Source organism: Coccinella septempunctata, chromosome 1 (assembly GCF_907165205.1).
Source record: "Coccinella septempunctata chromosome 1, icCocSept1.1, whole genome shotgun sequence".
Lineage (NCBI taxonomy): Eukaryota > Metazoa > Arthropoda > Insecta > Coleoptera > Coccinellidae > Coccinella > Coccinella septempunctata.
In genome coordinates this window covers 68,523,284-68,537,166 of record NC_058189.1, presented here as the reverse complement: position 1 = coordinate 68,537,166, position 13,883 = coordinate 68,523,284, and the positions used below count along the sequence as shown (strand labels likewise).

Genomic DNA, 13,883 nt, shown 5'->3' with positions numbered 1-13,883 from the left:
ATAGACATGGACTGTACCTTCCCTCTCTATCTATGCATGAAAAACGGTCAAAAAAAAGTGACAGAGAGAAACTGAACATCGGGCATGCAGTTGTCTCTTTCTAAAATTTTGATTGGTCTACACTCGCCCCTATGTGAACAAAAAGAGACAGGTAAATGCGCGACGATCTTTTCTCTCTTTCTAGAAAGACAATTTCATGCTGACATTGCTCAGTCCATATCTCTATGTCCATGTAATAGAGTTAGCCTGCTACCTAACCTAACTCTATATTAATTATAATCTTTGACCCGATGAAGAAAGGAGTTCACTGCTTGAGGCGCTTAGCGAAATAGTATTTTTTTACTAGCAAGATTCAAGCAGGAAATTAGGTTAGATCTCTTGATATTCGAGACTTGAACTCTAAAACATTTTTTTGTGTTCAGGCAAAGATTCTTCTTTGATTCAGGTCCGGAATGGAGCATTGAGATGAATCACTTTTAGTTCTATGCGTCCCAAAACTTGACCTTCGAGAAATGCCGAAAAATATGAGACCACTTAAAAGTTTATCAAGACCAAACGAATTGCACTGAAGTCGATGAAATTTGGAGAATTACTAGAGTCGCTCTTTAAGAATATGTATCACTTTCAGCTCTTCGATGATTTTTCTGAGATACGCATGTCGAAAGTTGACAGTTTTTTCGGTTTTTACCAAAACCGAGTATCAGTCGTCCTCTGTAATAACACTAGGCTTGTTCCTTGCTTTTCTTTACAGCCAATATACCTGTATATGGGCGCCGTTAGTGGAGTGGAGCAGTGGAGGTACGGCATTATCGGATCTGCCGTACCCGGCCAATATTGTCATGAGCGACTTAACGTTTTATTTCAGCAAGTTTTAGATTGTTTTATTCAGGCGAACAGGCGTAAATCAAAGACAGTTATATAAATTTTTAAATTAAATCTTTTGATTGTAGGCTAAGGGAGAATGGGGTATTTTCCTAAATTTCAAAATATATGTCATAAAAATCCTTATAACTCAAATATCTCGAAATATATTTTTTTCGAATTTTAACATATTGCATTTTGTCTGTATTCGATTACGAAAATTCTGATTTCAGGAGTGCTCTTGTGAACATTCTACGTCATTTTTACAATCCGGCAACGCCCATTTGTGTCAGTAATGGTCATGAAAGTTTTCTGATCACCATAGATGTAATAAATATCAAGTTTGATGATCACATTATTCACATTTGACAAGAAAAACACACAATGACACAAAATGTCATCGGTTTTAAGAAGGTAAAGACACAGATTACAGAAACAATTTTTTGTAATCTGTGGGATATCCTCTTGATCGGTTCCAGTGTTGTCGAATTAACAAAAATTACTATATTTAAATAAAGGCATTCTACGTCACAAGTTCACATAGTCGAAGTTTCGAAGGGTGTATTTCTGAAATGTCTGAATTTTGAAGCGAATCTTTTACGTGTTGAATAACTAGTAGAAAAGGCTTTCCATAAATAATCTCAAATTCGGTTTTGGAGTTTTAGGAAACTTGCCCATTAAGAAACAATAAGAAATAAATAAAACTTCAAACTATAAAACTATATATTACTTTTTTGATTGTCTACAACACAAACATAATATACATTTATAATCGAAAATAGAATATCATAAATAGATACAGAATTACAAATTCCGGATGGCAACCAAGAATGGCACTCATTCACACGTAATAAATCCAGATGCACGACTGGCATCATTTTCGCTGGGTCCCAGCCCAGTCAGGTCGTATCAAACAAAAGGACTTTTGGTCTTCGCACTTTCAGCCGTGATAACGTATTCGTCGATGGGTTCCAATTTCCCCGACGTTATAGAATCCAACACCCAGTATTCGTTCACGCAGTCGCATCCTTCAAAATAGGCCCCCACGGCTATTTTTGCGTTATCCGGGATTTTCGTCACTTTACCCTCGCAAAGGGTAATCAGTTCCCTGATATCGGAACAACGGGGTATTGTAGACTTGGCCACGTAGATCATCCCGCAATCGAGGAAGATGTTCATGTGGTATGTCGGACCAAAGGCCTGCCTTCTCAGTCGACATTGCTGAAAATTTTTCACGTGAAATGAACCTGAATCGAGCGGTGGTTTCGACTACAAACCTGTACAGCAGGGGAGAATTCTGTCACCTCGTATTTTTCCTCTGGAAGCCAAGCCCTTTCTTCTAAGGAAGACAGAAGCTGGAAGAACATAAAAAGTTAGAGGCGAAAGTGTACATAACAGAATATATTAGCGAACATAAAACCCTTCTTGTGAACTTTTTTAAATGGTTGATCCCGATTAAATTGGGCAAAACTCGCTGATGGTTTCGGAGTTATGGGCATCTCATTCGGTGGACCTAATTTTTACACTGCGACAGATGCAAGAGAAGGCCTGTGAACAATAATCAAGGATCTATACAGCCTATATCGATTTAAGTAAGGCCTTCGACGACTTGGAGTACCCGAAAAATTCTTAGCGGTGTGTGAAAGCCTCCATACCAACAACAACGCTAGAATACAGCATAATGGCTCTACAACTGACTATTTCTTAACCAACTCTGGAATAAAACAAGGCTGCGTGTTAGCGCCTTTACTGTTCAATATTTTCGTCATAGATGTCTCTATAATTGCTGACATGAGTATGCCTGTAAGAGGTGTTGGAATAAGATTCAGATTTGATAGATGCCTGTTCAACCTGAAGCACCTCAAAAACCCGTACAAAGTGTATCACGGAACTTCAATATGCAGACGATTGCGCACTTATCGCTAGCAGCCCAGAGGATCTACAGATGATATTGGCACCTATAAACATAACGTGCGTTCAAAAAAATTCGTCGTCAAGTAGGCTATGGAATTTTGAACGTCGATATTTCGTGTCTAAACGTAATTCTTAGCTCGTGCTTTACTAACTGTCATTTTAGCATTTTGGGTTGTTGTTGAATTAAAATTATCAGCAAATTATAAAGATGGTTTTTACGTACGTGTGAAAGACTTTTACTATTGAATTCTACTTCAAAATTGGAAAGAAAATTGAAAGAAAATGGAAATATTCTGTTCCGGCGACTTCATTGAAGCCTATGTTGCTGTAGATTATTAAGAATGAATTTTTCCATTGTACTGTTTTGCGATGTGTTGACGAAACAGGTATGTTCAAAAAAAAGGAAGTGGTATACCAAAAAAGAAAACTCTAGAGTTCAGTAATAATGAAAACATGGTGACAGAAGCTCGACAAACCTCTCTTCAGATTTTATCTCAAGTGGATGGAGTATCCGTTGGCATATGGCACCCGATTTTGAAAAAAAGATATCCATTTGTTTTCATAAAGATTGACATGTTATCAGAAAACTGAAATGGTTGTGATTACCTAACCTTGTAGCATCCGAGAAAAATTGGAGTTCAGTATCATACTGAACTGATGCATACTGACAGTATGCATCAGTCAAAGGCAAAATGTGGACCTACTTTCTTTTATGGAACTTCAATAGCAGAACGTTATGAAGGAGAAAGCATCATGCCTTTTTATAGCTGAATTGAATTTTAATAAATTGTCCAATAGCTATTTTCATGTAATTCAGTTCTTTTAGTTTAGTCATGGATTTTCAGTAATGACTGATTCAATATTTATAGAGAATTAATAAACATATTATTGAGAATCTTACTGTGATCTATTCATATGACTGAAGTAACTAGAACCTTCTTACAAAAAAACATACTACCACGATCAATTCAAGATTCATGTCTCTTACGTATGAAAATAGTGGACGGTTAAAATTTTTACGAAGAACTTTTCTAACCGCCTCAGATTGTTTGGATTCTTGTCATCTTACTCAATGAAAGAAATGCTTTTCGAACGTTGGGTGAAATTTACAGGTAACCTTTTCTGAAAAGTGCCTTTCCGTACAAAATTACGACATACAGGTTAATGTCATCATTGTTTACATTTTGGGAAGATGAAGTAATTCAAGGAAAGACATACGTTCAGCCACCGAACATCAGCCTTCAAAATTTCATAGCCTACTTGACGACGAATTTTTTTGAACGCACGTTATAAACGAAGCTTTAGGCCTTAGACTCAATATTGACGAAACCAAAATCCTGATAAGTCCGCCAGATAGCCTTCAAACAGATATCAGCCTGGAGGATGAAACTCTAGAAGAGGTCGAGCTGTCAAATACTTGCGAAGCTTCATGAATACTAGGGTTAACCTAGATACGGAAATACACAACCGTATAAATTCGGCATCACGGGCATTCTGTAATCTAAAGGACAGAGTATTTCAAAATCACGACCTCAATCTGAAGACCAAGACAGCTGTTTACAAAGCAGTAGTCCTCCCAACGCTTCTTTACGGAAGCGAAAGCCCTACAGGCGACACATTAAACGGCTTGAACAAACGCAACAACGTCATCTAAGACAAATAATGCACATCAGATGGTCCACAAAGTTTCAAATGCAGAAGTCTTGCAGAGTGCGAGTTGTATAACAATTGAGACTCAAGTAACGAGGGCCCGACTCAGATGGAGCAGCTACATTCTGAGGATGCAAGACACAAGACTTCCCAAAATAGCTCTGCATTGCGAATTCACAGACGGTGCTCGGAAACCAGGAGGCCAGTATAAGCGGTTTAAGGATATACTGCATGAATCACTAACATCAGCTAATGTCAATCATAACTGGGAACAACTAGCGTTAGACAGATCGCAGTGGAGGTCTTTGGCCCATTGTTATAATGGAGACTCGAGAAGAATACAGCGGCGGCCAAATCTGGCTGGTGATTATCCATGCCCGGAGTATCGAAGGATCTGTGGGTCACGATTGGGTCTCTTCAGTCACAGGAGAGCACTCAGTCGCAAGTAGCCCTAAGAAATTATAAGTTTGATCGCACTGATGTTCTGGTTTTTTATTCTTTTTGTAGATTTACTCTCGGTGACGAGATTCAGCAATGAATAAATCTCATATTTTGTGATGAAAATTTTGGTGAAATCTTGACGAGTTTTATCTTCTGCCGCAAAAATACTCACCTTTGGAAAACCACGCATAAAATCATATCTAAAAAAGTCGTTAAAACAGCTTGATAATCTTACCCATTCCTGCTTCAAGATCCAGCATCCCCTAGCCAAAGCCCTCAACATATTGACGGTGCGCTTAGGCTCCCCCACCACCAAATGGGTGGTCCTCGAACTGACCTCGTCCTCAATCTCGAACCTGCCCAATTTCTTAACTATCTGATTGAACACTTGAACGTCCGCCTTATGCATCTTGGTGCATACAATCGTCGGTTTCTGGTCCAGATTCAGCTTAGTTCTGACCCTGGGCATGCTCAGCGGTGTCGGGGCGAACTCCATAGTGCTGCGTCGCTTGCTGTTGCCGGTCGTGAGGGCTTTCTGCGTTAAATTACGCCTTGATTTTTGAGTTCTGGGAGTTCGCAGAGAAACTGGAAAAATTTAGGTTGAGTTGTCGATGGAAGGATTCACTCCAACAACTTTCGACTTATCATAGCATCAAATGAATGAATTCCCTGAAAATTTAGGTATGTAGATAGTATACGAGGATGTATTGATATCTAGTTAGCCTAGACCAGTTTGTAACGTGGTTACTTCGGAGAAAACTTATCTCGAGCGCCAGCTATTCTTTTCACTAGGAAGAATAGCAAACCTACCAGAGTAGCTGCTAGTCGGAGACAGAGTTCGCTGTTATCTAGGGTGGTAGCGATAACGAAGTAGTCAAAATCAAATTATGTACTAGTTTATTCACACCTTCGGAAACTGATTATATGTACAACGGAGATATGTGTAGGTATGAAATATGAGCGAATCTATCAGCAAACATACATTCGGGAAAATTCTATCCGGTCACGAGCACTTTGTAAAGTTTATACCGGGTACAGTGAAAAAATCAAAGGTTGTTTAATAAAATGCGCCAACCAGAACTGACGAAATGGATACTAAGGATGACCTCGTGATGTGAAATGACTTGCTATACGGTATCGGGATGTAATTAATTGTTATTTCTCCAATGAGAAGAAACACAACCAGGGCGGATCTATTCGAGACTTTTATTCGCCACCCCAAGGGCTAACGCTCCATGACTGATAGCGAAGAAAAGGTCTATTTTTAGCGCAACTACGGGATTTCACTGACGACGAGCGGTATCTCTTATTCTCTACCCCAAGGGCTTACGCACCATGAGTGATAGACAAGAAGAGATTTCGTATTCAACATTTATGACGCGGAACGCGAACAGGGGGGGGGTTGACGGGACTTTCCCTTCAGTACCCCAAGGGCTTACGCACCATGACTGATGGCGAAGGGAAAAGTCAGACTCGCGAAACAGGGTAAAGTACGATAAAATATAACAGAAAGCGATACAGTACAGCACTGTCAAAGAAGTAACCGGTGTAGGTCTAATGAAGAAAATTAAGAGGAGAATATGTTGAGTAATAAAATATTTTGACATAGAAATTTTGTTTGTTTCTATAGTAGGCTGAGAATTTCTCAATATATCCTCGTATTTCTAAAAATCGTACAAGCATTTTCTTGATAACAGCTGCAGGTAACTTGAATAGTTGCAAAAATTTAATACCATTTGACAAACTAGAAGAGTTAAACTAGAACAAATGGCACGTTTCCGTTAGTTGAAAACCGTAGCCTCCCACGATGGGATAAAAAGGTATATTTTTAGTGCAACTGCGGGCTTTCACTGACGACGAGCGGTATCTCTTATTCTCTACCCCAAGGGCTTACGCACCATGACTGATAGACAAGAAGAGATTTCGGATTCAACATGTATGACGCGGAACGCGAACAGGGGGGGGTTGACGGGACTTTCCCTTCAGTACCCCAAGGGCTTACGCACCATGACTGATGGCGAAGGGAAAAGTCAGACTCGCGAAACGGGGTAAAGTACGATAAAATATAACAGAAAGCGATACAGTACAGCAGTGTCAAAGAAGTAACCGGTGTAGGTCAAATGAAGAAAATTAAGAGGAGAATATGTTGAGTAATAAAATATTTTGACATAGAAATTTTTTTTGTTTCTATAGTAGGCTGAGAATTTTTCAATATATCCTCGTATTTCTGAAAACCGTACAAGCATTTTCTTGAAAACAGCTGCAGGTAACTTGAATAGTTGCAAAAATTTAATACCATTTGACAAACTAGAAGAGTTAAACTAGAACAAATGGCATCCCACGATGTTTCGTTTTTAAGTCAACGGTAAAAATTGAGTTTTTGACGATTTATCGATATTTGAGCAGCAAAAATCTGGAAAAAAGACTTATGATATAGACCCCATACCTTCATCCTCCTTGGGAATCTTTCTAGATTTCTTATTCACAAATTCCTCGGCCAAATCCACTTGTTCATCGTCGCTGTTGTTCACGATCGATTCCTTCTTCCTCTCCTTCTTCTTTTCATTATTGATCCCGAGCCGTTCCAGGACCGATTCGGGTTCCTTGAAGAGCGTGGTCACATTACCCTGGGATCTACCCAAGAACTCCATCGCCTTCTGGGTCATCAACATGTTTCCGTTAAGCCAGCCGTTCTGAGATTTCACGTTAACCTTCCACAGTTTTTCCTCTCGGGTCGTTTTTCTTTCTTCCTGGTCGTTAACCCCCAGCCTTTCTTGAATCTCTTCCTCCTCGTCGACTTGATCGGGATCGTATAATTTTCGTATCCTCCTGCTTTTTCTGGTTCTCGAAGAGTTTTGAACGTCCGATTCGGATTTACTCCTGGAAATCTTCCTTTGCGTTTTCTGAGTTCTACTATCATCATTTTTGTTCGATGTTTCATCTTGTTCTTCGTCTTTTTCAGAGGTTGGTTCAGGTGGCACCCTCATTGTTCTTCGCCTGCTTTTTCTTTCTGTTTTCACCTCGATTCTTTCATCATCTTTTTCATTAGGACCTACTCTTTCGTCGTTTAAAGCACTTCTTGTTCTTCTGGAAGTTCTGAGTTGTTTATCATCACTCTTGAATCTTTTAGGGGGTGAACTTTCGGTGCCTTCATTGGAAATGGAAACTAAAGAAACTACACACTTATCTTGTCGAGGCTTTACCTCACTTCTTTTCTTTTTAATTGTCTTCGACTGCTCCGGTGGTGACACCAAGATATCCTGTAGAAGCACGACGGGTTTCAATGATTTATTTGAAGAAGAATTGTTATCGACATTTTCGTCTTCTTCTATGATATTGGACAGTTCCTTTGCCTCGACGATCCTATCCTGTTCTTCAGATTCCTCCTCAGATGGTAACCCTTGTTCCGGCGATACCTCTGTCAAACATACAATTATTCGTTTCGTTTTTCGTTCAACAGGACAGAAGAAAAAATTATGAACTTGAAATAAACCGGTAAAAAAAATAAGGTGAAAGTAATGATACATATTTTATCAACCACGAAAACATATGACATTTCGCTGCGAGCATTCGATTCGATTTCATACAGGGTGATTCACTTCCGGTTATACCGGAAGCAACCTACACCTCTTTTCTTATTTCGAAGGGGAGGTCACACTTTTTGGAATATCTCTCCCCTGTTGAGGTCTTCATCGGAAAAATGTTAATCATTTTAAATTTTTTGCTATGGCGTATAATAACACTGTTTTCTGGTTGGAGCTAAATTATACTGGGTGTTGTTGAGAAGATCATCCAGTGAGACAAACTGAAGACTCTCAAACTACATTCTTTTTTACTATTTCAGTCAATAGGTAATACTTCTTCTGACGAAAATTATGTATTTTTTATGAAATATCTTCGAAACGTCACATTTTGAAATAACCATTTCAAAATGGGTATTTAAAATTTAAAGCGTTTTATTTCAATTGCACAAGTTGGCAACATCGACTGAAATATGCCTTGATAATAAAAGACAACAAATACATGATCTTGATGAGATAGACAGAGATGGCTGAAGTCTGCGACGAACGAGGAAGGTCGTAAAATTTTATGGGATTTTTATGGCCGGTTGCTGTTGAGCCTCGCCAGTAAGTACGCCCCTGTAAATCAACAGCTGTCATTTTATAAACAAGCTGATCGGACATTTTTTTTTTTTGGCGCTGTTGCCAAATCGTAAACTTGAAACCAAACGATTTAAATTCTGAAACTCCATATTTGAAGAATGATTTTGAATAGTTTCCGCAGTGCATTTGAAAAAATCATGAATGAAACTATTATTCCGATAAATAATTTTGACATTTCATGAATTGTTGACGAGTTCTCAACAATCCGAACAATGTATTAGATACATGTCAAAATTATTCCGGAAAATAGAATTCTGTGGTTTCCGGAAGTCGCAGAATAATCAAGTAGTTCGAAGTGGCTCTTTTCGCTTATTTCAAGCAGTGATGCCACAGCTACCGAAATTTCGGTAGATCTACCGATTTGCGAAAATTTCTACCGATATACCGATTTCAATTGATTTTCTACCGAATTTTTTGATCAGTGTCGAACACAAAATTACATTCCAGTACAAAACAAAACAGATCTAATTTGCTTTGGTTTGGTGACTTGACAAGGGACAACTGACTACGTAAGTGACAGTAATAGTGTTAGATAACCTGGATACAGGTTTCGCCGTAACAGAACAGCATTTTACAAAAATGAGTGATAGAAAGGTGCTATATGAAACTCGAGATGGGTAGCGTTTGAGATATATACGTACATTTAAAATTAACTTTTTGTTATTTTTATGTTACGTTATTTATTTTTTTATGTAAATTTTTTCAATGAGTGCTTTTCTATTTTTAGTTTATTACCATTTGTACAAATAAATCTTCCATTTATAGTTTTTGTTTTTTATGATATTAATTTCATGGCATGGATTTATGTTTAATTTGGTTTTCTTGTTATGAAATTCCTATAATCATTCATCATTACGTGAATAGGTAAGAAATTACATTACTCTGTAATTTTGAAGCAAAAACCCTATCCCATTCGACGCCTTTGCATGAAATAAATAGTATTAACTTGGATCTACCGAAAATTTACGAAATCTACCGAATTTTCTCGATAGTTCTACCGAAACTTCAAAAATGTCTGTGGCAACACTGATTTCAAGTTTCTGAGAGAATGGACGAATTCAGAAACGTTTGCGTAAATATTCGACTAAACGCTTATAGTAGAGACGTATTTTTTGTTTAATTATATTTGTCCTTTCGATTGCTTTGAAAATTTCACAATCCTTGGAAGGTCGTCGACTCTAAAAGCCGACTGATATGGAATAAAATTTGACATTATTGTGTCGTTTTTTCGTGTTCTGTGCTAGACATTTATGGTTTCGTCACAGAAGATCTCAACTACTGTGTTCTGTGATAGTTTTATATCACCTCTATGCGCAGTTGAAGCGTTCTGTGACGAAACCATAAATTGATGCACAAAACACGAAAAAACGCCTGGATAATGTCAAAACTCACCTTGAAAATATATACAATATAAATTTCATTCCATATCACTCGGATTTGGAAGCCGGCAACTTTCAAGGATTTTAAAATGCTTGAAGCATCCGTAACGCACAATTGTAATAAAAAATAAGTATCCATTATAAGCGTTTCATACGCCAACGAGATACAGTACAGGGTGTCCCGAATTTGATGTCCAGCGAGGGGATCTCGGAAACTAAATGAGCCAGAGCAAAACAGATGGCGCCTTCCCAAGCTCTTTTTCAGGTAAACAGAGAACAGTGAGAACAGTAGCCTCCTAGTATCCTTCATTTTTGAGTTATTAGCAAAAAATTCATGAAAACTTTTCGAAATAGTCCAAATTTTTGCTAATAACTCAAAAACATGAGATGCTAGAAGGCTACGGTTATCACTATTCTTTGTTTCTCTCTGTTGCTTTACTTAATTTTTTATATACCAAGAAAAAATTATAATACCTGGAGTTTCAACAGTTTCTTTTCCAATTTCCTTGGGTGTGCTCGTAGATTGTTCTTTATTAATCCTAGTGGACCTTCTTGTCGAACCTATTCCGCTCATACGGCTATCTTCTTGATCACAATCCATCGCTTCAACGGCCCTAGCATTAGATTTCCTTCTCCGTCTCGTATTAACAAAGGGAGAAATAAAAACATCGGACTTCTTTGGAGTCTTCGAAGGAAATTTCCTCGCAGGTCTAGGCGTACTAACTTGGTCTTCCCTCGAAGCAACCAACTCGACCTCCTTGTTTTTATCGTGAGAATCCTTTTTGTTCTCCAGTTCCTCCTTGAACTCTTCCACCTCTTCTTTATGAACCGTACTCACCCTGGTGGAACTCCTGGTGTTTCTCACGGGCGTTCCCGTCTGAGGAGCCAAATCAGGCTTAACGCTCCTTCTAGTCTGTCGTTTTTTCCTCTCTGTTACGAAAGGCGTAGAGGATGTTGGGTTACTTTCAGTCTGAACTTCGTTATCCTCCGGTATATCAATCTTCAATTCGATACCAGCTAGGTCATCGCTGATTTTCTGTTTCTCTGGAGAGATCCTCAAAGATGGAACATCGGACAAGTTGGAGTTTTCCAGGCTGCTCTTGCTGAGCCTCAAAGATGACATGGAGGTACCGTTGGATTTCTTGGTGTTTTCCGTTGAAGTCCGCAGCGAAGAATCATCATTAGAAACCTTAGAGTTACCCATTTTCTCTTTTGAATCACCCGAAATCCTCAACGAAGACATAGAGGTACTAGTCTCTGCTAATTTCTCATCACTGTGGCCTTGATTCATAATATTCACTGGTTTGGGGAGTTTCTTAGTTTGAACCACGAGTTTCGGTGTTTCGAGACCGTAAAAGTCATCTTTGCACGAATCGTTTTCATTTTCTAACTTCGGTGTGGAAAACGTCTCTTTCTCCACGTTTTTTCTCAGTTTAACAGTGGATTTAGGTCTGTCGAAGTTCACTTTCGACGTTTTTGGCGTCTTATTCGTCGATGAGGTGGAATAATTTTCTTTCTCGTTGCTTTTTCTCTTGACAGCACCGGTCGCATTCTGATTTCTCGAAGTAATATAGGACAAAGAATTCAAAATACTTCCCTTCAAGTTTTGGAGTATACTGCCCGCATTGGGCGTCGTCAAATCCATACTTGCCGTCAAATTCGAAGTTCTGTTTCTGAAAAAACAAGGGGGTGAAGTGGTACGCTAATACTGAGTAAAATACCCAGCGAAAACTATGATATGATATATTTTTCTTACCTGTTACTCATAATCGATTGAGAGTCGCTATCTTCAGTGCAGGTTAACTCCATATTAGAAGGAAAAATTTCATCCGATTGAAGCGGTGCTATTCCAGTGAAAGTGTCATCTACAACTGTCTCCCTCTGGCTGAAATGTCCGTCTATCATGCCACATTCAGAATCTGAATCGGAAACCTCATTTTGTTCCAGACGCAAACTAGCAGGTCTGAACGAATCTGTTGAAGAGTTTAGTATATCACTGTGGATTTTTTTAGATAAAATGGATAGATCCTCATCAGTTGAAACTGCGGGGGAACTGTCCTGTAAAGTCATGCTTGGTGGCTGCACTTTCTTCTAGAAAAAAATTAAAAAGAATTATGGTTTTCATTCCATCTACCACATATATTACCTTAGATGTAGATTGTCCTCCAATCCTTGAGACAACAGTATTGACCTCATTATTTTTGTAACTCTGGGAAGCTAATTGTGAACTTCTATCAAAGGATTTGCTACTAGTTCCTACTGTCTTTCTTCTATTGTCCATAAAAGACTTAGAGCTAGGGAGGGGAGTCCCAGACTCCAATGTTCTTCTTATTTCTTCTCTAATAACGTCCTCATAATCTTTTTGCATTTGCTGAAACATTCACAAATATGGAATCATTCAAATAACTTAAGTTTCTTGAGTAACTACAGTTAAATACTTTAATTTCGAATCTTCAGACTCACTGAACAAATCATTGACACATTCAGGTCATAATTCTTGGTTCCCAGAGCAGGATAATTTTTCTCTTGAGCCCTCACACCATTCCTCCTTGTAGCCTCTAACCACAGCACCGACACCAGATGTACTTTAAGAAGTTTGGCTCTCTGATAAGTTGTATACAATCCGTCTTTGAATATCACATGTGTTACATCCCTAGTGAATTTCTCACACACAGTTGCACCCATAGACCTAAGAAGGGCTTTTGCGCCCCCTGACCTATCAGTTCCATTACTGTTAATTTCCACATACGCAACAACATTCTTAAGTATCCTTTCGAAGGGTACCGTTGAGCTCCTGCCAGAAGTTGATGATTGTGTTGATTGTTCAGATGTGTGCGACTGAGCGCTCTCAGGTCTCTCGGGTCGGTTTTTCTTTTCAAGTTCTCTTCTCCTGAGCAACGCTGTTGGACTTTCACAATGTTCTTTCTTCTTGACCCTCCTCACAGGGCTGCTTGCAGCATCTACCCCGGGTTTGAATAACTCAAAGACATTTTTGTTATTCGCAGAAAGTAATTGTAGTATAACATTCTTGCTGGCTGGGTCTTTCAGAGCGTGTTCAAAGAGGGAAAGGTTGAAATCAACATTATTCGACTTATGTGAAATCTCAGAACGTCTACTCATTTTTGAAGGACAAGTAAATTAGTAAATAACAAATTTTCAAAAAATTTTTGAGTAATACTGTAGAACAACTACATCATTTGATATTCAATAAACCGAAGTTAACAACCCATTATTTTTGAATGAAAAATGAACAGGTGGTGTTTTTGACATAGATCTGACAACTGAATGCTAACCACAGATTATGGAAAATTGCAAAACATTTGCTCCACGAATATTTTTACTATTTTTGACTTCTACTCAACTTTTTTGCAAATATTCGAATTATCGATGAACGAATTCTGTTGTGAAAATCGAAGGTACTGACAAAGATTAACTCTTTGGTACTGAAACGCATTCTTGTTGAGATACTAGGAAA

The 13,883-nt window shown here is 38.5% G+C and overlaps 1 protein-coding gene across 2 annotated transcripts; it reads right to left on the bottom strand.

Annotated features, from left to right (window-relative positions):
* Window positions 1-1,570: 1,570 nt before the first annotated feature.
* LOC123313259 (microcephalin) lies at window positions 1,571-13,677 on the bottom strand. Of its 2 annotated transcripts, none has more exons than XM_044898064.1 (8): window positions 12,872-13,677; window positions 12,555-12,779; window positions 12,165-12,499; window positions 10,883-12,081; window positions 7,313-8,284; window positions 5,102-5,451; window positions 2,139-2,216; window positions 1,571-2,082 (listed from the first exon to the last, which is right to left on the bottom strand). In XM_044898064.1, exons 1-8 carry the CDS (start codon window positions 13,526-13,528, stop codon window positions 1,771-1,773), a joined length of 4,128 nt encoding a protein of 1,375 aa, XP_044753999.1. In that variant the 5' UTR covers window positions 13,529-13,677; the 3' UTR covers window positions 1,571-1,770. The 2 variants fall into 2 exon arrangements, with proteins under 2 accessions (XP_044753999.1, XP_044754009.1); XM_044898074.1 differs by having other exon boundaries at window positions 12,165-12,496.
* Between the last annotated feature and the right edge of the window lie 206 nt (window positions 13,678-13,883).

What these genes read in the sequence shown, in the direction of transcription:
- LOC123313259 (XM_044898064.1), bottom strand. Translation starts at nt 13,528, where the DNA reads ATGAGTAGACGTTCTGAGATTTCACATAAGTCGAATAATGTTGATTTC. An exon ending in AGAAACTGTTGAAACTCCAG is followed by an intron (nt 8,285 to 10,882) that starts GTATTATAATTT and finishes TATGTTTGACAG; the next exon opens with AGGTATCGCCGGAACAAGGG. An exon ending in GATTCCCAAGGAGGATGAAG is followed by an intron (nt 5,452 to 7,312) that starts GTATGGGGTCTA and finishes AAATTTTTCCAG; the next exon opens with TTTCTCTGCGAACTCCCAGA.